This window comes from Sceloporus undulatus, chromosome 3, assembly GCF_019175285.1.
Source record: "Sceloporus undulatus isolate JIND9_A2432 ecotype Alabama chromosome 3, SceUnd_v1.1, whole genome shotgun sequence".
In the NCBI taxonomy this organism is placed as follows: Eukaryota; Metazoa; Chordata; class Lepidosauria; order Squamata; family Phrynosomatidae; genus Sceloporus; species Sceloporus undulatus.
In genome coordinates, this window is record NC_056524.1 from 33,867,853 (window position 1) to 33,894,324 (window position 26,472).

General features: G+C 40.8%; 1 protein-coding gene across 1 annotated transcript in view; it reads left to right on the forward strand.

Annotated features, from left to right (window-relative positions):
• The window catches only part of FRY (FRY microtubule binding protein), a 225,898-nt gene that overhangs the window by 63,861 nt on the left and 135,565 nt on the right, over positions 1-26,472 (forward strand). Inside the window, exons 3-6 of the mRNA XM_042460592.1 lie at positions 9,656-9,709; positions 22,672-22,811; positions 23,108-23,198; positions 24,555-24,634. Of these exons, the coding sequence (XP_042316526.1) occupies positions 9,656-9,709; positions 22,672-22,811; positions 23,108-23,198; positions 24,555-24,634 (365 nt within the window). The remainder of the gene's footprint in view (positions 1-9,655; positions 9,710-22,671; positions 22,812-23,107; positions 23,199-24,554; positions 24,635-26,472) is intronic.

Consider the following 26,472-nt stretch of genomic DNA (forward strand, 5'->3'; position numbering starts at 1 on the left):
TGGAGTTGAAACTGCCATGGTCGCCTTAGTCGATGATCTCCGTCTGGGCATGGACAGGGGGAGCGTGTCCCTGTTAGTGCTTTTGGACATCTCTGCGGCTTTCAATACCATTGACCATGGTATCCTTCTGCAACGCCTGAAGGAGTTAGGTTTCGGAGGCACTGCACTCCAGTGGTTCCGTTCCTACCTCTCGGGTAGATTCCAGATGGTGCAGCTGGGGGACGTTTGCTCCGATAAGAGGGAACTAACATCTGGTGTCCCTCAAGGAGCTATTCTGTCCGCCATGCTATTCAACATTTACATGAAACCGCTGGGAGAGATCATCTGGAGACACGAGGCACGGTGTTATCAGTACGCTGATGACACCCAAATATGTTTCTCTGTGTCTCCGACTCATGCAGTGACTAGGGACGGCATCTCTCCTCTAAATGCCTGCTTGGAGTCGGTAATGGGCTGGATGAGGAAAAACAAACTCAGTTTGAATCCAGAGAAAATGGAAGTACTAGTTATAGGCTCTCCCGGACTGGGTAGTGAAATTTGTCAACCCGTCCTGAATGGGGTCACACTCCCCCTGAAGGACTCAGTCCGCAGTTTGGGGGTGCTTTTGGACTCGTTGCTCCAGTTGACTTCTCAGGTGGATGCAACGTTCAGAAGCACCTGCTACCAGCTTCGGCTGATACGCCAGCTGCGACTCTACCTAGGCCGGGAGGACCTTGAAACAGTGGTGCATGCTCTGGTAGCCTCTCGATTGGATTTCTGTAATGTGCTCTACATGAGGCAACCCTTGTACCAAACCCGGAAGCTTCAGTTAGTGCAGAATATGGCAGCAAGGTTGGTCACTGGATGCTTCAGGGCTGACCATATAACACCGGTTTTGCAAGATCTCCATTGGCTGCCTATTCGCTTCCGGGCACAATACAAGGTGTTGGTTATAACCTATAAAGCCCTAAATGGCTTGGGCCCAGGTTACTTGGAGGATTACCTCTCCCCATACAATCCGCCCCGCACACTTAGGTCAGCCGGGAAGAATTTGTTGAGGATGCCGATGGTGAGATATGTGTCAACCTCGCAAAGGGCCTTTTCCATCTCGGCCCCTAGGATCTGGAACACTCTTCTCGATGAGCTCCGCTCCACCACCTCCCTGGATCTCTTTAAAAAGAGACTCAAGACTTTCTTGTTCTGGCAAGCCTTTCCTGATGCTCCTTGATATCATGTGACTCCCCTCTATATGTACTGTAATATCGACTACACTCAGCTAGCTTGGATTTGATGTAATGGTTTTAATTTGTATAATTGTAATGTTTTTACTGAAGTTTTATTTATGTATTGCAATTTTTAGTCTGCACTTTATATTTTGTCATTGCAATTTCTATCTGTACACCGCTTTGATCACTGCGGAAAAGCAGTTTATTATTATTATTATTCAATGAGTCTGTTCTAATTGGGATTTAGGCCTATTTTCCCTGACACAATTGTGAGCTTCTTAAGAAGCCATTTGTTTCAATCTTATGGTTCCTAGGGCAGGATCTTTTTGTTGTAGCCTCCCATTTATGGAATAGCTCTCCTGTTCCTGTAACTAGATTCATTTTTTTCATAAACAAAACCAGACTTTTTATTAACTGAGGTGTTTTATATCCACACATCTATTTTATCATATTTTCTACATCTTAATTTTATTTTGTTTTAAACCCCTCTTTTTGGCATTTTCACTGGGTTGAATCCAGACTTGATCATATTTCAGAACCATTCAAAATTAATACTTTTTATCATGACTGATTTAGGTGCTACTGAATTTAGTGGGATTACTGTTCAGCATTGGTATACCTTCTATATGTTGGTCATTACCTATAAAGCCCTAAATGGCTTGGGCCCAGGATACCTTAAGGACCGCCTCTCTCCATACAATCCGTCCCGCACACTCAGAACATCTGGGCAGCAGCTATTGAGGGTTCCGGGGGCAAGGTTAACCTCCACCTCAAGGAGGACCTTTTCCATCTCGGCCCCTACCCTCTGGAACACGCTGCCCATAGAGCTCCGCTCGGCCACCTCCCTGGCCCAGTTTAAGAAGGAGCTAAAAACCTTCTTATTTTTATTAGCATTCCCAGATGCTGGTCTCGGTTAGCTTCCCCCCTCTGGCAGCAGTGGTCGGCTGGCCAGAAATTGGTTTTAATGTAATTTTAATGATTATTGTTGTTATTATTTTTTGTGTTGTATTTGCATTTGTATTAGTATTATGTTGTGCACCGCCCTGATCATGGGAAGGGCGGTATAAAAATAAAATTGTATTATTATTATTATTATTATTATTATTATTATTGGGAGAATTTCAGAAGGTTCACCAGATCTACCAGGTGCAGCATGGTTGTTCATGGACTCCATGACAGCCATGGGCCTGTCCCAGTTAGTCTTGGGTCCAACACATTGTGCAGGCAATACACTTGATGTGGTCTTTAGTATGGATCAGGAACATCCGTGGGCAGAGGTAACTCTAACCTCTGCCCTGTCATGGACGGACCATTTTCTGGTCAAGGTGAGACTGGAGGCCACTACCCATATTCCCCTCGGAGATGGATGACCTATTAGAATGGTCCACCCTCGAAGGTTGATGGAACCCAAATGGTTCCAAAGAGCCCTAGAGGGTTTTATGGTTGGGAACGACAGTGATTCTGTCGAAGCTTTGGTTGATACCTGGAATGACGATCTTACCAGGGCTATAGACATTATCGCTCCCGAGCGTCATTTCCGGCTCGCTTCTAATAAGAAACCATGGTACACTCAAGATCTTTGGAAAATTAAGCAAGCCATGCAACGACTAGCGCGCTACTGGCGGAAACATCACCGCTTATCTGACAAGACACGCCATAGGGCTCTCCTTGACTCCTATGGAGTGGCAATCGACACAGCAAAGAACTTGTTCTATGCTGCTCGTACTGCATCAGTGGAATCTTGTCCATCAGAGCTTTTCAGGGTGGTTAAAGAGCTAACCCAACAGCCTCCCATCCTGAACCCTCTTCTAGAACCAACAAAAGCCTGCTGTGACCTATTTAACAGCTTCTTTGCAGATAAAAATCTCTCAGATAAGAGATGATCTTGATGCTGGTGTTACAACAGAAACTATGAGAAAGATGTCCATTGACTCCATGGACTATGTTAAACTGGATCATTTTGAGTTTGTAAATATGATGGACAAGCTTCTTGGTTGTGTAAGGAGGACAACATGCTCTCTCGATCCTTGCCTATCCCGGTTGACCATTCAAGGAGGGGATACAGTAACAACATTACTTCAGGCTATAATCAATGCATTCCTTAGGGAGGGGGAATTTCCATCTCAACTCAAACAAGCAGTGGTTAAACCACTTTGAAAAAAACCCTCCCTGGACCCTTTGATAAGACATAACTACAGACCGGTTTCCTTACTACCATTCTTGGGCAAGGTGATCGAGAGGGCAGTTGCTTTCCAACTCCAAGTCGTCTTGGATGAATCCGATTATCTAGACCCATTTCAAACCGGCTTCAGGGCGGGATACACTGAGGGTCAAATTCAGAGCAGATTTTGGGGGTACATGCCGCCAAAAGTAAAAGAATGGGACCAAAACTGCAATCTTATTTTAGCCTAAAGCTCTTACTCCTAGTAGCTAAGCATTCTTTGCTGGCAATATGAGAGAGGCATTTCAGCCCTTAAGAAAGGGAAAGCCCATTCAAAAACTGGAGAACCACCAAATGATTATGAAGAAAGGAGTGCATCCCTCTGAGGAACCCCAGAGGGATGGTTTGAGAGCTCGGGAAGGCCAAATCCATCATTCAGGACCAACGGCTTTCCACCTGTCTTTTCATTATTTAAACAAATACATTTCTAGATAATGCCCTATCCTATGCATGCTTTGCAAGCTTCTACAGCTATATCTGACAGACACATCACCCTTACTGTTCATCACACCAGCCTCTATCCCATTTTCTGCTACCTCTTTCCCTTGCTCTCCTCCCATCCCCTTGCTTTATTATCTGCCCATTCTCTGTTGTTCTACAAGGCCTGTGCTTCCAGGCAAGTGACCTCCTCCTCCTCTTTACTCATCAAATGAATCTGGAGAACATTCAGAAGCTGGCATGTTGTTCTGTTCTTTGTGGCCCAATTGGGAAGAGGGGAGAGAATGAGCAGACTGTCACATTCCCAGCAGGCCCTTTCTACCATGTCCATTAACTGCCACAAGAGTGCCTATTCAGGTAACTGGTGATGGACGATATCCTTTTTTAAATTATTATTGTGGACAATCTGCTGCTTGGCTAACAATGGCTTATTTAGGGGTAATGGGTGGTACCATTTTATTATGGTGCATTGGAACACTTCAGCACAGAAAGACATTTATGTTGAATATTTCTTTTCTTTATAATATTGTACTACAGGGGGCTTTTGTTATCCACAGGCTTGCTATCCGAGGATTTGAGCTTGTATGGATGATAAACCTTGTTGTTTGTAATGAAGGTGCATGTACACAATCACACCATTGGCTCTGCACACGGCGCACTGCCATAGAAAAAAATAGGACTTGAGGTCGCATGTTTTTTGTTATCCATGGGCCGGATGGATCCTTCATATCCTGCAGATATGAAGGGACAACTGTAATAGCATAAAGTAATAGAAAAGTTAAAACATTTTCAGTGGGGAGTAAACATAAACATGACAAAGGGAGTCCTTGATTCTTGTTCTTGTTCTTGTTTCTTGATTCCTTGAGTCTTGATTCTTGTTGTGCCATTGTTATGGCACAAATCATTATAGTTAGCCGTCTTGATTCCCATTTTGGGAGAAAGGTGGGATATAAATCCAATAAATAAATAAATAGTTGAGTCTATAAGATTTTTTATTTGAGTAAACAACTATAAAAACATTTCCCAAAATTACAGTGAATGCACTCATTTTTATGTAGTTTTACACTGGTGAAATGTTTCTGTAAATAAAATAGTCTTAGGAACTTAAATGTCTTTTTGCTTCCCTCTGGAATATGATTGGAATGAAGATGGAGGAAAATTTGGTAGAGATGATTGTCAGAAGAAGGAGCTGGAGGGGGACAGTGAGAAGTCCTACAAGGACTGTTAATTTGTTTCTAGTTTTCTGATGTTTGCATTCCATTCTTTTAAAACAATTTCCCTGTTGCATTAGCATGTCACATTCTGAGAAGCTCATACAGTACTAAAACTGGAAGGCTTGGAGAAAGTCAGAACTTCATATTAGAGAGCTGAAATGTCATGGGCAGCCATAATCTCTCTCTTGATGCCTATATTTACAGTCAGTATGCATTTTCAAACATCTTCAAAACCTGGAAGCTATCTTTAGTTCTACCCACCTGCACCTTGGCTGTGCTTCAGTTAAGCAGTTGTTCCTAGTTGTCCTCTATTCTGATTAGTTCTAAATTCTGCAAAAAGCTATTAGGAAGTGAAAACTCAGGTACTGGATTGCCTGCCTGCATCTTTAGCTTTAAACTATCTCTGGGTGATTTGTGCACTTCCACAGAGTCAAACCTTGTTTACTTGATTTTGTCTGTGGTCCTTTCCCAATTACTTTCCCAGCATGTTGTGACAGCTATGGTTTTCTTCAGCTGCAGAGTGAGGCAGCTTTTTGCATACCAAAGTCCTTTTTAGAATTTCTGCTTTTCGGATGCCACCCTCAGTGTTCCCAAAGGGTCAGGGTAATGTGTTAAAAAAAACACCCTAATCTGGACTGGATAGCATCAGTCTTTTCAAGAACTAGCAGCTTCAGTAGGAATCAGTGCTTTTACATTTTAGGAGTACAGGTCACACAAAAAAACCGAGCCATATGGCCACCAGCTATTCTGTCTGAGGGATTTTGAGTTGTAGTCCAGAAGAGTAACTTTTTGAAATTGGGGTAATAATTTATTTGAAACTCTAGCTGCCACTTGTTAAAAGGATCATAAGAATGCATAAGAGCCAGTGTGGCATAGTGGTTTGAGTGTTGGACTGCAACTTTGGAGATCAGGGTTCAAGTCCCTGCTTGGCCATGTAATCCAATGGGTGGCCTTGGGCAAGTCACATGCACTCAGCCTCAGGAGAAGGCAATGGCAAACCACCTCTGAACAAATCCTGCCTAGAAAACCCCAACATTGGTTTGCTTTAGGGTCACCATAAATCGGAAATGACTTGAAGGCACACAACTACAAAAACAAGAATGTACAGTGGTCCCTTCCCTTATGCAGGGGATCTGTTCCATATCCGCCCACATAAGGGGAATTCCGCGTATGCTTGCGCCCCATTGAAAACAATGGGGCATGTGCTTGCGGTGCTGCACCATGGGGGGCGCCATATGGTTTATTGACTTACGGCTTCAGCGTAAGCTTGAAGCCACATATAGTGCACCTGCATATGCCACGGGTGCACTGTACTAGTACTTTAAAGTCTTTGATGTCTGTGGCCCTAGAACATGCCAAAAATTCTGATTTCTGAGGGGCTTTCCAGAATGCTATTAGACTTATGAAAAGTCCACATGTCCTGCACAGCTTATGTTTTGTTTAAAGAAAAAAGAAAAGGAGGTCACTCTGTGGTGCCATGAAGTGTTGGCCCACCCTGCAGTGAGCAATGGAATAATCTCATTCTCATTTTAGGATTAAAGGGACCATCCCAGAGGCTCATTATTCCAGTCCCCAAAATAATGTTTGGCCATTGTTACCACAGTAAAGATTTAGTTACAGGTGGCCTGTTGTATTGTAAAGCCTTAGCCTGGAGATAACATGCTGACACATTGAGATATTTTGGAAAGCAGACTCGGAAATTATGTGTTACAGTTTAACACATTTCCTCTAAGCTCTGGGGGTGCACAGGCCACCCTCCAGCCCTCTGGTACAGAGTCTGATCTTAGACACATGGCGTATATCTGTAAGGAGATCAACAATTTCCTGTTTGAGTTATTTGTTGGTTTACTAGATAAGATAAACAGCTTGGCTGTTATACTTGGCCTGTAGCTCTTGCCTATTTCTGTTTTTATGCTAATCTCCCCCCCCCCCCCCAAAAAAAAAACATTTTGGCCCGTTACAGACGGCCTTTAAGTACGGATTCAGTCTGTACTAGGGTTAAAAAGGAGCGTCACTTCCAGACGCCCCTAACCCTAGTACGGACTGAGTCCGTACGAAATGACGGTGCCCCTTCCACATGGGGGCCGCCATGACGACATCATGACCGTGCCGCCTCTATATGGGACGGCGCAGACGTGATGTCGTCGCTCTGCGCCAGGGCACTTAGTGCGCCCTTTCCACGGAGCAGGAAGGAGCTCCGTTTCGGAGCTCCTTCCTGGTTTGCGTCACTGGGCACAACCTTTAGATGGCTGCACCCAGCGACGCAAGGGAGAAAGGGTCCCCTTTCTCCTCCTCCCCGCCGCCGTGGGGTTTCCTTGGGGCTTGAAGCCCGAAGGACACCCCTTTCCAGGCTGCGGGGAAGCGGTCTTTTGCCGCTTCCCCACAGCCTGGAAAGCGGTGGATCGGGGCCTCGGAGGCTGCCGGTCTGGCAGCTTGAGGCCCCGATACACCGGGGAAAGCAGCGCCTACAGGCCGCCTCAAAGGGGCAGTCTGTAACGCGCCTTTATCTTCACTTTGATGCTCTCCTTTAATGCTTTTGCAGGATGAGTTATCAAAGTCTGGATTATTCTCTCAGTTATGATGCTATTGGTGTAGATCTATTCCTCCTAAAGGTGCTAGACAACCCTTTGGAGTCTGTCCATTATCAGGACACAACACTGTCCTAAATTTATTGAATCATTTGCTGAATAATATGTCAACACTTGTGTAAATGCCATTGACTCAGTTGATCTGTCTGCTATAGTTGGGAACAGCAAGCATTGGCTTATCTTTGACACTTGTAACCAAGTTTAAATTATTAAATGAGGTTTGAAGAAATACAGGTTCAGTCTCCCATATCTGAAATACTTGGGACCAAAAGTGTTTTGGGTTTCATTCCCCCCCCCCCCCGGATTTTGGAATATTTGCACATACATAAATGAGATATCTTCTAATGGGATTCAAGTCTAAACATGAAATCATTTATGTTTTACATACACCTTATGCACATTGCCTGAAGGTAATTTTATACATAATATTTTTAATAATTTTTGCATGAACAAAATTTGTATACAGTGATCCATAAGAAAGCAAAAGTGTCACTAGCTCAGCTACCCATGTGGACAATTTTGGATTTTGTAATATTTCAATTTTTGGGACTCTGGATAAAGGATACTCAGCCTGTAACAGATAAATATCTTTATTGTGCAAAGCAGGCAAGAAAAACTGAGCTAAGAGTGTTAAATAATTAACAGCCGTATAAGGTGAGAGGAATGAAGCTAATGAATAAGGGAGAACAAGTATATTTAGAATAGGCTTGGAAAGATGTAGAGTCACAGAGGTGAACTAAAACAGGAAACCTGCCCCAGAAAAACAGCCTCTTCAAAGGAAAAAGTTTTGTAGCAGTGCTTGAACATGAAGACATAGAGAAGCATGGTGCAAGATAAAGAAATTTATTATGATAAAGAAGAAAAATGACTTGGAAACATAGTTTAAACAGGAAAAGTACTATTTTTTTTCTGTGAATGTTTGTGTTACTTCCCTGTGTTTCTAAGAATATTTCCTATATTTTTACATGAGGTGACTTTAAGAGTTGCTTAGCAGGGTTATATTAAGAAAGCAGTTATGTGCCTTTGCAGAACAGCATATTTGTTATGTTTTTACTGTGACAGTGCTGCTAGATATTTTAAGGTAAAACCAAACCCTTGTTTATTTAACATATATACTGAAATGGAAAACATGTATATTGAACTGTTTACACACTGAATACACACACACACAAACATACACACACGAGATTCAAAAAACTCTGGAAAGAATACAAACACCATAAATAATTTCTCTCACTTGAGTTTTCACATTGGGATAGCAAACTCCAGAAATCAGAGGAACACTGACAACACCCTGCTTGCACCTACTGGTAGTTCTTGTAAGATAGTTCCTGGAAGATCGAACATATCATTCACAATAGTTTTCTAGTTATCTACTTTTCCAATTCTTCTTTTCTAGATCTTACTCTTTTTACAACTACTATATATCTATTTGTTTCAAAAAAAATGTCTTGCCAAAAATGAGTGACTTGTTTTGGTGGTCCAGTTGTTTCCATTTTTGCATTTTCGTGCTGAATAAATGAATGCCATATTGTTCAATATTTATCACTATCCAAGAACATGAAACATATTACATTCTGTCATAAAACTCTCAAATCTTTTCTCTAAATAATATGACTGGGTTTCTTACTGTAATGAAGTATGGTATAATCTAAACCCAAAATGGTAAAAATTGCAATACTTGTTTTCTGTAAAATAAAGGTTCTATTTAAAAAATAGCTGAAGGGTGCTTAATAGATGAAAGCTTTTCTTGTTACAAAAATCTGAAATATCTTTGCCAGGAATATCACACTACAATAATTGTGGTATAGATTTTCTAAGTGAGAATCATTTAAACTTGTTCTCATCCTACTGCCAAAGCATGCTAGAAGGTGCTTTTTTTAAAGTTACTCCATATTTTTCTATTATCTGAATCAAAATTTGATCCCATGACTAAAACACAAGAACATCTTTCAATTTTTAACCATACGTTTTTACATTGTATTGTAGGAAAAGCCACTGAGCAAATCTCTTCAACGTGGAGAAGATCCCCAATTTGATCAAGTAAGTTACATTGAAAACAGATGACAAGTGACGAATGAATTATATCCAAGACTAACGTAAAGACTGTGCCGTCTTCTAATATGTGTTCTGCATCTGTGAACTATCAATGAATCTATATGGTATTGTTGGTAACTTTGCTTTTGTGAACAAGAACTTGAACAGGGTACCCATTACAAGAACTCCAGTAGCTATTATGCAAATCACAGAACTCCATAGCATGTTGCCATAACAGTTAAAGTGGAACCATAGTACCATAGTTGTGTAGTGTGAAAGGTCCCTAAAAAATTATATACAGTTACCTCTCCTAACTCGTGGATCTGAGATCCGCGACCTCAAAAATACTTGGAAGGACGATCTTCGCTATTTCCAGTGGGGCGCGCACCCCATTCAAGCCTATGGGGCTTGAATATGCTCAAGTCTCCGTTTTTACGAGGGGGGGGGGTCAGGAACGGATCTTCCACGAAAACGGAGGGCCAACTGTATATTGAGCAGCATGTGGCAACATCCTAGAGAATCCTAGGACTTGTCACTATGATACATTACCGACCCCTGGCTAAGAAGTCTAAATAACCCTTCCTAAAATGCAAATCCCAGGATTCCATATGTTGCCATGACAGTTAAAGCGGAATCATAGCCCCACAATGTAGTGTGGGTCATAAAAGAGGTTTGAGAAACTTTTCTTAGCCCAGCATGCATGTTGTTTACTAGCTCATTTCTGTAGTTGATAGGCAGGTGTCTTGTCCTTCTATAGAGAATCAGGAGGAATATTACCTCCTTCTAGAGAAAATGACTCAAGGCCTTAAGAAGGTCTTGAATTAGGAAAAAAATGAATTGGACAATATACTATTAAAGGAAAAGCGGAAATTGACATCTAAACTATATAAAATCTTATTGCAAAGAAAGGTCGAGGAAGATGTGATAAAAGACTCAATGATTCAATGGGCCAGAGACATTGGTAGAACAATTGACTTGTAAAGTTGGCAAAATGCCAGGAAAAAAACACTGATATTTACACATTGCCAGGGACTCCATGAAAACTATAAGAAAATGGAGTTTAGGTGGCACCTTACTCCGGTTAAGATTGCAAAAATTCATAAGGGAAAAACAATCTCTGTTGGAAATGCTTAAACGCAAAGGGTACATGGTTCCACGTCTGGTGGGAATGTCCCAAGATAAAAACATTTTGGAGTCAACTCCATCAGACAATAACTGAGATTATTGGAATGAAATTTGAAAAGCTCCCTGAGATTTATCTTTTAAATATGATAAATAAGCTCCCAAAACAAATAGAGACCCTACACTGGCGTAAAATTATTTAGATGACAACTGCAGGAAATTTGCTTCTCGCACAATATTTGAAACTAGACATAATTCCAACTCTAGATGAGTGGCTATTACAATTACATGACATGATGCAGATGATCAACTGACAAGTATCCACGGAAAAGGGGAAGAAGAAACTGAAAAAGAATGGGAGAGGGTAAAGGCATATTGTGGTAAACGATGAAAATAATTTATATTTGCATACAGTTAAGAATAAATATTTAAAAGCAAATCTAGACTGATATGAAGAATAATAGGGACAAGTAAATTATTAGAGCAAATGTTATACTGAAGTTATTAATTGATAAATCACATTTATAGAGCAACTATACAACATAACAAGGATAAGCATACAAGATGAATGCAATACGAAGGAAGTAATTTTTATTTTATTTTATTTTTGGATTATGCTGACAACACAAATAGTGATCTAAGGAAGGTTTGGAAAATTCTGACTATCTTAGCTAATTTAAGCTGCTGGGATAAACTGCAAAAATCTATATAAATGTGCAAATGAAGATATTATATTGCTATATACGAAATGCCGTGCTGACATTAATTATTATAAAATTTATTTTTTAAAAAAGAAAATGACACCTACGTTGGTCATAGAATCTACAGCTTCACAGGCATAGGCCCTGTCTTTGTAAATTGTATGCTCAGACATGGTGGAAGTGTTCAATTAGTCAGCCTGTGTATTGTAATCCAAAATATAGTGTAGACTGGCTATTCTTGCTTTGAATGTGTAAGCTTACTCTAAGTTTTTCTCAAAACTGAATAAAATACTACTTTGATTTCAGCCATTAGAATCCATTCTAACAGAAGTGTCATTCCAGTATAACAGGATGGCAGTACTGATAATCACTATGCATCTCTGAAAAATCACAAATCATGTTTCAAATACACAGATAGTGGTTTTGTGCATGAGTTGAACTGACATTTATTAAATTCTCTTGACTCCTCTTTCCCCTGTTTTCCATTTTATGGTTTGATTTATTTTTAGTTCCCTTCCTTTTACCTCAAAAGCCCAATGGCATTTAGACGTCTCACTATTATTAAAGCAATGTATGAACACAGGTTTCAGTGTAAAACAGATCCACAAATGAACCTAGGATGTGTTTGGCAGCACTGAGAACTTTATTCAGTAGTAGTGGTAGTAGTAGTAACAAATAAATGCATAAATAAGTAAATAACAGTAAATAATAATATGCCTGATAGAATTCAAGCATGTAGGCAGGGCAAGAACTTGTCAAAAGAAATCTAATGGTACATTTACTATTGTTCTGATTTTAGTTTAATTTTAGCTTAGTTTAGTTTAGCATAAGTACTGAATTTAATTTTAAAATAGACAGTAATTTGTTCAGAGCTTTGTGAGAGATATCTCTGGTACATTCAGTCTGATGTAGTGCATTCATCTTTCCTCTGTCCAGAGGCTATGCAGTGGGTACACGTCAGCAATTAGTCTCTCCCAGATCTTTTTTCAGGAGCCCATAGGTTTCAGGTAGCCCTTTCCAGTGCATCTTTCCATTACATCAAAGTTGTGGCCTTCCAGTTCATACTGCATTTTCAAAACTATCACTTCTACACCAGGCCTACATTGTGTGGCTGCCTCCTCTGAGGCTGTGGCCTGTGGCACAGGCTAATCCCTGTGATTTGATCTACTACTCAAAGTGGTGATCTGTGGACCCGTGCCAGTACCCAAGTCATTGGCTGCAGTTCCCTGGCAAGTTTTCAGGATAGAAAGAAACAGTTGTAGCCAATGGATACAAATATGGTACTGGTTCCTGATACAATGAGGAGGGGGTATCTGGTCACCCACATCAGATAGTTTGAGATGCACTAGTCTGCTGGAGTTCGACCCATCAAAATAGAAATGGTCTTGGATCCTGCGAAGCGCTGGTAGACCTAGTTGTCAAGAAGTATCAAGAAAATGACCGTACTGCTCTCTACTCTTCGTAAGCAGCCCCAAATATTTTCTGAGGACCCAAAGATTGTCCCCAACAGAGTAGGCTGTTATATGTTGGAATGCAGGATCACCAAAATTCAGGAGAGTTCCCAACACTTGGGAAAGTGGGACAGGAAAATCAGAAGGCCCAGTGCCTTCTACTGACACTCCAAATCCAAGTCATAACTTTCTTTCTTTCTTTCTTTCTTTCTTTCTTTCTTTCTTTCTTTCTGCTGCATGAGTTCCATGAATCATGAATCCTGTTGTATTTTCTGTCTTCCATTATATTCTATAATTTTACTGTATTTTTATGCAATTTTATTCCTTTTAATTGTTGTTAGTGTCTGGGTTGTGTCAAAACACTAAATAAATAAATTTTCCTTGTTACATTTGTATGTGTGCCCTCAAGTCGCCTGTTGACTTATAGCAAACACAGAATCATAGAATCATAGAGTTGGAAGATACCGCACGGGCCATCCAGTCCAACCCCCCTGCCATGCAGGAAATCCAAATCAAATCATCTCCGACAGATGGCCATCCAGCCTCTGTTTAAAGACCTCCAAGGAAGGAGACTCCACTACACTCCGAGGGAGTGTGTTCCACTGTCGAACAGCCCTTACTGTCAGGAAGTTCTTCCTAATGTTGAGGTGGAATCTCTTTTCCTGTAGCTTGCATCCATTGTTCCGGGTCCTGTTCTCTGGAGCAGCAGAAAACAAACTTGCTCCCTCCTCAATATGACATCCTTTCAAATATTTAAACAGGGCTATCATATCACCTCTTAACCTTCTCTTCTCCAGGCTAAACATCCCCAGCTCCCTGAGTCGTTCCTCATAGGGCATGGTTTCCAGACTTTTCACCATTTTAGTCGCCCACCTCTGGACACGCTCCAGTTTCTCAATGTCCTTTTTGAATTGTGGCGCCCAGAACTGGACACAATATTCCAGGTGGGGCCTGACCAGAGCAGAATATAGTGGCACTATTACTTCTCTTGATCTAGACACTATACTTTTATTGATGCAGCCTAAAATTGCATTGGCCTTTTTAGCTGCCGCATCGCACTGTTGACTCATGTTCAGCTTGTGGTCTACTTGGACTCCCAGATCCCTTTCACATGTAGTTTCATTCAGCCAGGTGTCCCCCATCCTATATCTGTGCTTTTTATTTTTCTGCCCTAAGTGCAATACCTTACGTTTCTCCGTGTTGAATTTCATTTTGTTAGCTTTGGTCCAGCTTTCTAGTCTATTCAGGTCATTTTGAATGTTGATCCTGTCCTCTGGGGTATTAGCTATTTCTCCTAATTTGGTGTCATCTGCAAATCTGATAAGTATGCTCCCAATTCTGTCATCCAGGTCATTGATAAAGATATTGAATAGCACTGGGCCCAGGACAGAGCCCTGTGGGACTCCACTGGTCACTTCTCTCCAGGATGAAGAAGTGCCATTGTTGAGCACCCTTTGGGTTCGGCCGGTCAACCAGTTACAAATCCATGTAACAGTTACTTTGTCTAGCCCACCTTTTACAAGCTTGTTTGCAAGAATGTCATGGGAAACCTTGTCAAAGGCCTTACTGAAATCAAGATATACTATATCCACAGCATTCCCTTCATCTACCAAGCTGGTAATTTTATCAAAGAAAGAGATTAGATTTGTCTGGCATGACTTGTTTCTCTGAAACCCATGTTGACTCTTTGTGATTATGGCATTGCCTTCTAGATGTTCACAGACTCTCTGTTTAATGATCTGCTCCAGAATCTTTCCTGGTATTGATGTCAGACTAACTGGACGATAATTGTTGGGATCCTCTTTTTTCCCCTTTTTTGAAGATGGGGACAACGTTTGCCCTCCTCCAGTCTGCTGGGATTTCTCCTGTTTTCCAGGAGTTCTCAAATATGATTGCCAATGGCTCCAATATTACATTTGCCAGCTCTTTTAGTACCCTTGGATGTAGTTCATCTGGTCCTGGAGACTTAAATTCATTTAGATTAACAAGGTATTCCTCTACCATCTCTTTACTTATTCTGTGCTGAAATTCCCCTATTCTGTCCTCTGCTCCATTATCCTCAGGTTGAGCACCCTTTTCCTTTTCTGAGAAGACTGAGGCAAAGAAGGTGTTGAGTAATTCTGCCTTTTCTCTGTCCCCACCTAGCATTTTGCCATCTTTTCCACGCAGCGGCCTTCCTATTTCCTTCTTCTTCCTTTTACTGCAGACATATCCAAAAAATCCCTTTTTATTCTTTTTAACCTCTCTAGCAAGCCTGAGTTCATTCTGCACTTTAGCTTTTCTGACTTTACCCCTACACATGCCTGCTATTTCTTTGAATTCCTTTTTTGTGATCCCCCCCCCTTTCCATTTCTTACACATATTCCGTTTCAAACTCAGCTCAGTTGAAAGTTCCTTAGTCATCCATCCTGGTTTCTTGAGACACCTCCCGTTTTTCTTTCTCACTGGAACTGTTTGAAATTGTGCCTTCAGTATCTCCCTTTTGAGAAACTCCCATCCATCTTGAACTCCCTTCCCTTTTAGTATTTCTGACCACAGGATCACCCTCAATACTTCTCTAAGTTTACTGAAATCCGCTCTCCTAAAGTCTAGAATGAGTGTTTGACTATGCCTAGCTTCTCCTTTCCATTGTATAACAAACTCCAGGAGAACATGGTCACTTCCACCTAAGGATCCCACCACTTGCACCCCATTAACCAAGTCATCCTTGTTGGTTAGGATCAGATCTAAAATAGCTGACCCCCTTGTTGCCTCTTCCACCTTTTGGACCATGAAATTGTCTTCCAGGCAAGTGAGGAATTTGCTAGACCTTGAGGATTTTGCTGAGTTTGACTTCCAGCAAATATAAAGGTAGTTGAAGTCGCCCATCACTACTACATCTCTCTTTTCTGACTGTGTGGTCATCTGTTCTAGAAAGATATCATCCAATTCCTCAGTCAGACTTGGGGGTCTGTAGTAGACTCCCACCGTAACATCCCTGTTGTTTCCCTGCCCTTTAATTTTTATCAAGATGCTCTCCACCAACTCAGTTTAAAGCCCTCCTGATCAAGTTCTTGAGACTGTTGGCAAAAACATTTCTTCCAACTGACGTGAGATGCAACCCGTCTGTTGCAAGAAGTCCCTCCTCATGGAACCGCAGCCCATGATCAAAGAATCCAAATTGTTCTCAGCGACACCATCTGCGAAGCCAGTTGTTCACATCTGCTATTTTCCTCTCCCTTCCTGGACTGTGCCCTTCAACTGGCAGAAGAGACGAGATGACAACCTGTGCATCCATTCCTTTCAGCTTCCTATCAAGCGCCTCATAATCCCTTTTGATGTTCTGCAGGCTGTGTCTTGCAGTATCATTGGTTCTCACGTGGACCAAAAGGAAGGGATATTGGTCATATTTGTGTATGTTTATGAATATGATCTCAGTTCTGTGATGTATATCTCTCTGCTCGCCAAATTGTTTTTAATTTTAACCTAATGCTGTATAGCATTTTATTGCTTTTAAACTTTGATTGTTTAATTGTAGTTTTAATATTAGGGGGGGGGGTAGGGAAAGGATCAAATAGTATTTTATTGTATTATTAATGCATTTTTACTGTTGTAACCCACCCAGATTCCTGGTGATTGGTGTAGGTGTTTCCCTAAGTGTACCAAGAAATTTTTAAAAAATACCAAAACAAAGCTAAAGCAATACTAAGAGTAAAAGGAAATAAACAAGTAGGAATTGAAAGTAAAGAAAATTATGTCTTAGATATATTTGTTGGAATAATTTTCTAGTAGCCTAGTTCAAACTTTCACTAATCATTCCTATGTCTTTATGATAGAATACCATCTGATGAGCCAACTCTGTATCATAAACTGCTGCATACATTTTTAACTTCTTCTATCTGTGCTACGACATCATATTGATTTACATTATCCATGCTCAAGTGTTAATCATCCCGTTATTGACATAAAATGATAGCTATTCTATAGTATAGAAGAGTATGTGCTCTCAGGAGAAACTGACATAGTAGTACAAATTATTAACAGGTAATAGTGGGTAAGGAAGCATGGCATGGGAGGAGATGGAAAGCCTTATTTTCTTTTACCACTGTACTTCCTTTCCTGTGAAAATCAGATGCCCACCTTTTACTTTATGTGTGAATGGGAAAGACAGAGAAAGAAAAGAAAGAAAGCAGAAAGAAAGTAGCTGACCAGGGCCTAATTTGGCCCCAAGGCCCACTTTTTTCACAGGAACAATCAATCTACAGAAAGATCATTTTGATAGTCATATTAAATAGCTGGTTTAGTGCTCACACACAGATGCCACAAGTTACATAACTTCTTAAATGTCAAGGGTCCAGTGGGGAATGTGGTTTGTGTATGAGGAAGCATCCTTAACACAACAATGAGTAAAGAAGCCTTTGTGCACATGGAGGAGCCATGAGCACACTAGAGCAGGGATTGTTCTTCATAAAGAAGTTTTAAAATAGGAGGCTGTAGTGTTTTTAACTGAGTAAGTTAAACTGTTTTTGAAATGGCTTTTCATTATTTTAATTGCATGTTTTAAACTGTTTATAATACTGTTAATATTTTGATTCTGTTTTGATGTTCACCTTTTGTAAGGAGTAAAGAGTAATAAGGAAATTTATTTAAAGAAAATTTATTTACAGAAGATATCATTTACAAAATTTAAGAATCACATTAGATTAAAACAGTATAAAAACAGTATAAAACACTAAACCAGCTATTACAGTATAAAAATATGGTATAAATTCTATTTTGATGTTCACCTTTTGTATGTTTTAACTATAATGCATTTGTTTTAATTTGTAAGCTGCCTTGAGTCTCTGTGTAGGGGGGAAAGGGGGGCTATAAATGAAGTGAGCAAACATCAACAACAATCACACAAAAATGGAAAATCTGATATTCTAAGTGGGAGCAACAGGGGCAGCCACATTTATTTATTTGTGCTCCATTTGTGATATGGGATGTGCTCTGATTGGGATGTGGTCTAATTTTTACAGGGAAGATGTGTGTGTAAGTATTTGTAGTAGTTATTTTGGACTACAGCCTCCATAATTCCCCCTGCCAGATGTGGGATTCTAAGAGCAGTAGTGTGAAAAGTAATTTTAAGTTATGTTATACTCTGACACTCCCACCCACCCCAATATTGGAAGTAAACTGACCTGGGAAGAAAGTGTCTAGGGGGTTATCTGCATGGACTAAAAGGCCTGGGTTCCCCCTAGCCTTGTGTTGTTCTGTTTGGGTGAGCCAGGCCAAAACCGGAGGCAGGATTGGACACTGGACATGGATGCAGCCAGACTGGATATGGATGCAGTGGATCTGGCCCAATCTCAGGGCAAAAATACCTTAGTGCAGGTCACATTGACCCACAGTTTGCTGTGGAGTTTCATGGAAACTCTGCAGCAAACCATGGCTGACCAGACAGCCCTGCTCACCCCTTTCTTCATTCTGTTGTTGCTGTACCTGAATAGACCCGTATCTGATGTGTAAATGATATTGCAGCCAGGCACCCCGTTTCAACATCAGATGCAGTAATGTGGGTCTACTCACATGCAGCAACAACGGCTGGAGATAAGGGGCATACAGCAGTACTGGATCTGTGGTGCAAGAATGAGCAGGCCTATAAACATCTGCCCATCCCTGCACCAGCCTGGGACTGATCCAAGTTGAGCCCTGGGGCAGAAAAACACAGGCTTTGCCCATACATTTCCAGCCCTTCTGCACAGCCTCTAAGGCATTTGAATGGATGGAGGTGAGGTGCCCTTCCACCCCATTTTACATGAATACTAGATGCCAACCACCATACCTCCACCATAATATGTGAATGGTGCAAATGTGTGAGTAAACAATAATGGCTGGTATTTTCATGTCTAGTTCTTTTGGTATGCAGATGTGTTTATCGATTATTAACATTTTGACTGTTTAATTTCTATTTCGACTGTTTAATTGGCCACTTTTTAGCATTATGAATATTAAATAGAGAAGCTTCAGGCATAGTTTACTTGTTTTTTGCAAGTTCTGCCAAAATAGCTATAAAGAATGCATATGTATAGACCCCTTTAAATGCCCTATGAGCAGGGTGTTTAAACAGCTCAGTGCTTGTGTGGACCTAGTATCTTCAGGCTGTATGCTATGAAATTCATTTTGGATGGAAGAACATGATCATTTTTGTGCAACAAGGACACATTTGTACATCTGCACACTCCCCTCCAGCAGCAATACAGAGCTAGAATTCATCTCACCACTGGCTTTGATTCCAATAAATGGAGGAGTTGAGTAACCAGCTTGCTGACTAGACTTTCCTCCCTTCCTGTATTCTGAGAGCCAGTCTCTACAAATTCCACCCTTCCTTCCTGCCATACAAGACCAACGACAGAAAGATTTAAAAAGCTAAAGACACCCTGTGTAAATATAACAGAGGACATAAAGCCTATGTGTATTTAGTTTGCATTACCTTTGGCACACTGCTCAGTAATTTGGGAATCAGTAGGTGGAGTGGCATGTGCTGGCCTCTTCCCAGTGAGTTACACATACCTTGCTTAGCAAACTCATCCTGAGAGGCGTACAGCTGCCTTGATGAAGAATAGTGTGCAAAGTGAAGGCTAAATAAATCTATAACAAAATCTTCCTGGTAGAATACCAGTGAAGTTGCATTGCCAGTGAAAAGGTGCAGTTATCGTGTGCCTCCAAGTCATTTCTCATTTATGGCAAACCCTTAGACAACCCTATCACAAGGTTTTCTTAGCAGAATTTATGCCTGTGCCTTCCTCTGATGGAGAGACAGTGTGACTTGCCCAAGGTCACCCAGTAGGTTTTCATGGCTAAGTGGGGATTCATACTCTGGTCTCCCAGTGTCCTAGTCCAATACACAAACCATTACACAATTCTTAAAAGGTGCAGTATTGATGGGTAAACAAATGCTCAGAAGTCAATTTTGTTGCTACCACTTTTTAAAAACATATACACTTGCCATCCTTTATCACATTCAAGTAGCACAGACCTTCACAAGAATAAATGTACACAAAAAACAGTCACCAGGCAACCTGCATTGCTTGGCTGCAAGCTCTCTTTAAAGTAGTTTAGAGAAATGGAGTGTTTAGATAGTCTCATAGCAAGAGAATGTGTTGGGGACAGAGTCCCATGGCAGAAAGGAAATTCCAGAACCTACTAGTTCCATAGGTCTGGAGGAAGAAACCTTGCAGCAGAAGTAGGTAAATACCTGGGGTCCAGAGATCCACATACTCCACACCATCCTCACATACACACATCCATACAGATTCTACTCAGATTACCTCATGTTGGGACACTTTTATCATATCGTTGCCCACTTGGTGATGTATTATTATTATTATTATTATTATTATTATTATTATTATTATACCGCTATTCCTTGGAGATCATAGCGGTGTACAGAAAATATAAAAACAGTGTAAAACAACAAAGCCCCTCCAACCCCCCAATTATACAATATAAGACCAGGAGGGACCTTTTTCAAAAGAAACTGCGTGTCACCTCTGGTTTTGCAGAATACAAAAGATCCATAATTGAATCTCCAAGTGTTCGTTCCTTCCTGAAAGAAAGGCATATCTCTAAATTTCTCTTCATGGGATAAACACATTTTCATACATTGTTATTGTGTACTTGCAAATCATTTCTAACTTTTAGCGACCCTGAGGAAAACTTATCATGGAGTTTTCTTGACAAGATTTGTTCAGATGGGAATTTGCCTTTGTCTTCCTTTAAGGGAAATCACATGATGCAAATTAAATAAGAAATCACAGTAAAAATACATAGTAATATGGTGATTTGTTTGTTTGGGGAAGAGGCATCAGTTCTTTTGAATGGGAAAAAGCAGGCAGACTAATCTCGTTTTTTCTGTGTCTTGTTTACTTTGTCCTTATACAGCTAAGAAGGGAAAGTGGGTTACAGTAAACAAAAGTACAGTGCGCCTGCACCATACGTGACTTCAAGTTTACTCTGAAGCCGTGCGGCAATTGGGCAAATGGCACTTGCACCACGAGCATGTGCCCCATTGTTTCCAATGGGACGCGAGCATGCATGGAATTCTCCTTACGTGGGGGATCCGGAACGGATCTCTCGCTTAGGGGTAGGACCCGCTGTAATGGGAAAAGATGTGTTGTTGCCAGGTACAGTCAAAACCTGCCTTTTAATTGTAGCCAGTTGAATAATCACTCCATTCCCTGCTATGTGTGTGCTGTGTGCCTTCAAGTCATTTCTGACTTACAGAAACACTAAGGCAAATCTATCATGGGGTTCTCTTGGCAAGATTTGCTTAGAGGGGGTTTGCCATGGCTTTCCCCTGAGAGCATGTGACTTGCCCAGTGAGTTTCATGACCAAGCTGGGAATCGAACCCTGGTTTTCAGAATCATGATCTGACACTCAGACGGCTATTCCACAATGGGACATAGCCTGCTATAGCTGAACTTAAATAAATAATAAATAAATGTGTATTTTCCTTTGTTTTCTTGGTTTATTTTCCCTCTCCTAATGCCTTTGTCCCTTCTGTGTGGATTGTTAAAATTGTATTTTATTATCTTTATTAAATAATATTATACATACTGTATTTTATAAATTATTGTGTAAATGCATGTTCTGTTCTGCAGTAGAAATTAGCAAGGCATTTTAAGTAAGGATGTGGTTTTTTTGCATGGTGTAAATAATCTTTTATAAATAATTATGGTTGTTTTAATAAAGATGTTGCTACTAGATGACATGTGGATAGGAAGAGGCAGATCATGGACTGGCGACATTGCAACTGAATTATACTTTAGAATTTGGAGTTATGTTTTCTTTTATAGATTATCTTGAGAGAGCTTTGACATGTGCATCATATTATTATTATTATTATTATTATTATTATTATTAAACTTTATTTATAAAGCGCTGTAAATTTACACAGCGCTGTACATACAATCTTTTTAATTAGACGGTTCCCTGCCCTCAGGCTTACAATCTAAAAAGACATGACATAAAAGGAGAAGGGAAAGGTGGTGGGGCTAGTAGGCTAATACATAGCAATACAGGAAATGGTTCAATAAAACAGGCATCAAAAGAACATCAAATAGCAAGCGACTATTATGCGATGCCTGGGAACGCTTCTCTGAACAGGATGGTCTTCAACTCTGTTTTGAAGCTGGTTAAAGAAGTGATGGCCCTTGCTTGCAGGGGAAGAAGGTTCCAGGAGGGAGGGGCAGCAAGTGAAAAGGGGCGAATCCGAGATGGGGCAGAGGAAATCTTGGGCTGGGACAGCAGACCTTGACTACCAGAACGGAGGGCCCTGGTGGGAAGGTGAGGAGAAAGAAGGTCTGATAAGTAAGGAGCGGCCATATGCATATGTTTTCAGATCACCTGTTGACTTATTGGGGCTCGTGAATTTTATAGGGTTTTTGTTTTGTTTTGTTTTGTTTTGTTTTTTGGGCAAAGAATAGTCAGAGGTGAATTACCATTGCCTTTCTCTGAAATATTGCCTAAGAGAATTTCCAGTAGATAAAAATATAAATATGATTCCTTTCTTTCTCAGTCCTTTGCTCTACCCTCAAGAAAGAAAATACCTGGCAAAAACTAAACTTGAAGTCAGATTTAAAAACTAAATGAATGATTAGTAAAAGTTTATGACAGATTCTTTAGCACACAATTCCTACATACTTTTTAATATCAGTACGCCTTTTGCAGGTAATAAGCTCAATGAGCTCACTTTCAGAGTATTGTCTACCTTCCATTCTGCGCACTTTGTTTGACTGGTACAAAAGACAAAATGGCATCGAAGATGAATCTCATGAATACAGACCAAGAACAAGCACTAAATCGAAAAGGTATGCTCCTGAGTTTATGTTATATGTCTCCATATAAGTCCTGCTTATACAGAGCTTAGAATGGTTAGTTTTCAAAACTATAGTTTCAAGAGTTCTCCAGCCAGTGTTGTGAGTAATTGAAAAACGACATGGGATATTTTTGACCCAATATGTTTGGCAGGAACAGCAATATAGCCCAATAGCAATAACCAGTTAATTTATTGGGATTAATTTTATCCAAGCCATTATATGCTTGTAAAAATAAAACATGTAGCTGAATGGGGAAATCTGATTAACCTTTTTGTCTGTTCTTTCAGTGATGAACAGCAGCGTGATTATTTAATGGAAAGAAGAGATCTTGCTATTGATTTTATTTTTTCTTTAGTATTAATAGAGGTATTGAAACAGGTATGTCATTTACAAATATATAATTAAATCTTAACACCTGAATTATTAAACACAATGACCTTGGAAACAATGGAATAAACTTCCATAAAGATTACTTTCAAGGGAATTGAATTACCTATTAATTGGTAAAAAATTAATTGCATTGAAAGTAATAGTTTTTCCTGATCACTCCCTGAAGTTAATTCTGTATCCATAATATATTATGAAAGAAGGTGGTTGGGAATTTCAGTGTTTTTGTGTTGTTGTTTTTAATGTCTACTGCCATATTACTGAAACTATGGCGGGTTACAGACCGCCATAAGGGACGTCCTTAGGACGTCCCATTTTGAAAAAGGGGCGTCTCTTCCAGACGCCCCTTACCCTATCATGGACAGACTCCATTACAAATGGCGGCAGCCGTTCCACATGACGTAACGGACGCTCTGTGTCCGCATGTCGCAGCCCGGAAATGACACCACGAGTGCGCGCTTTGGCACTTGCGGCGTCTCTTCCGAGTTGCCGGAAGGAGCGCGATTTTCACACTCCTTCTATGCAGCGCGGAGGAGTCGCATGGTTTGGTTGCTGCGACTCCTCCATGCTGCAACCGGCAGCGGCCTGAGACCACCCCTTTTGGGCGGTCTGTAATGGGCCTGTGAGCCCATACAAAAAGGACAAAATAAAGCTGGTTCGGGTCACTTTGGAGGTATGCTGTTTAAATGATGCATGCATCTTAAGAGGTTAGAAGCTGCGCCAAAGCCACATTCCAGTCCTAAGGACTGCTTTTACATTTTTTCTGCAAAAAAATATATATAACCAATGTTATTTCTGTTTTTTCAAAATGCTATCACTGTTATCTTCACTTGGGGCAGGGGCAACCTTGTTGTAAACAAACAAACAAACAAACAAACAAAACCTTTCCCAGACTCAGCCTATTTCACATATTATTTCCAAATACCTTGACTGAAGATAGTCCAAAAAATTTATCAAACCACTTTTGTAACCAAGAGTTTGACACTACACAGTTACAGCTCAGTAATTCCACTTTAACTGCTATGGCTATATTCTATAGAATCTTGGGAGTTGTAGTTTGGTGAGATATCAGAGCTCTCTGGCTGAGAATTCTAAATGCCCCTCCTTAAATTGGGGATTTCAGAACTTCTTAGGGTGCAGCCACGGCTGTTAAAGTGAAGTCAGAACATAGTGTTAAAGGACTCAGAGTGGAGGAGTAAGTCCTTTGAGTATTTTATCATTCCTTTTGCAACTGAGAGGAGAGATCCAGTGGTTATTCAGAAAATTGTGTGTCCTTGACAAATGCAAGCTATAGATATTATACACAGGTATGTATTTTGCTAGCTTGTTTGTTTGCTTGTTTTTCAGATTCAGCTGCATCCTGTAATAGATGGCTTGGTGCACGATGTTATTAATTTGGCTTTTAAGCACTTTAAATACAAAGAAGGGTAAGGCGCTTATATGCAGTTTCAAAGATTATGCCATGTTGGAAAGAATTGTTATTTTAGCTCAACAGTTAGAACTATAGCTGTGAGAGAAGCTAAGGTTAGGATCAGAACAACCTTTGAAATAGGAGTATACTGTATAGGCATGTTCCCAAATTGTGTATTTCTGTAATTTCTGGGAGCAAAAACCTCTTTTCAGGTACATCTATGCCAGTGATAACTGGTGATCAGTAACTGCAGGGTCATTAAATGCACTCTTGATTTTACTGCAGCTATTTTGCAGCTGCCCCAAAGTGAACAGGAGCTCTGCTGGTGCTAAACCAGAGTTAAACTGCTGCTCAACTTGGAACAACTACAGGAGAAGTGTTGGTAAAATCCTGACTGAATTCACCAGCCACCCCTGATCCACACAGCAAAATTTTAATACAGTTTTATATTAATTTAACTGCCATGGTTTCCCCCAGAGAAACATGAGGGTTGTATTTTAATGAGGATGTTAACTGTTCTCACTATACCTCCATAGAACTACTCACAGCCTATTAGAAATAGTGAAGTGCTATTTAGTCTATAGGGGATGCATGCCATCTCACCTCTGTTTTCAACTTGCCCATACAAAAGAGGCTAAACTAAGTGTATGCACATTGTTTAATGGTAAGAGTAATTTAGGATCCTAATGTTAACCTAAGCCTTATTGTGCTTATTATCTGGAGTTGGTGCAAGATGCCATATATTCCTAACCATTCCAATTGATCATTATTGCAACGCATAATCACATTCAGAGAGGGTAAAGGTTACATCTAGTTTAAAATTAGCACAGTCAAACTGTTGCTAAAAAACCCTTCCTGGACCCCTGATAAAACAACTATGCCAGTTTCACTATTGCCATTTTTAGGTAAGGTGATCGAGAGAGCGGTTTGCCTTCCATACAAGCTGTCTTGGATGAAACCGATTATCTGGATCCATTTCAAACTGCTTCGGAGCGGGTTATTGAGTTGAGACTGCCATGGTCGCTTTTAGTCGATATCTCCACTGGTACGACAGGGGAAGTGTGACCTTGTTTGGTGCTCTTGGACATCTCAGCGGCTTTTCGATACCATTGCCACGTTCTTCTGGAACGCCTGAAGAGTTTGGGTATCGGGCACTGCCTTCATTGGTTCCGATCCTCCTCTTGGGCAATTCCAGATGGTTGCAGTTGGGAGACATTGCTCCTCTAAGAGGGAACTCACATCTGGTGTCCCTCAGGGAGCGATTCTGTCCCCCACTTTGTTTAACTTTGTAACGTGAAACCACTGGGAGAGATCATCCGGAACACGGGGACGGTGTTATCAGTATGCCGATGACACCCAAATAGCTTCTCTGTGTCTCCGACTGATTCATGACTAAGGATGAGGTCTCTCCTCTGCCTGCTGGAGTCGTAATTGGCTGGATGAGGGAAACAAACTCAGTTTGAATCCAGAGAAATGGAAGTTATGTGATAGTTCCCCAGGTCCGGGAGTAAATTTGTCCCCTGTCCTGGACGGGGTCACATTCCCTGAAGAGAAGTTCGCATTCTAGGAGTACTTCTGGATTCGTCCCTGCAGTTGACATCTCAAGTAGATGAGCGTCAAAGTGCTTGCTATCAACTTCAGTTGATACGCCAGCTGCGACCCTACCTGGGCCAAGGGACCTTGAAACTGTGGTACATTCTCTGGTAACCTCTCGCTTAGATTTCTGTTGCACTCTACATGGGCACCCTTGTAACCAAGCCCGGAAGCTTCGCTAGTCAAAACATGGCAGCCAGATTGGTCACCGGTGCTTCCAGGTTTGACCATATAAACCTATTCTGAAAGACTGCACTGGCT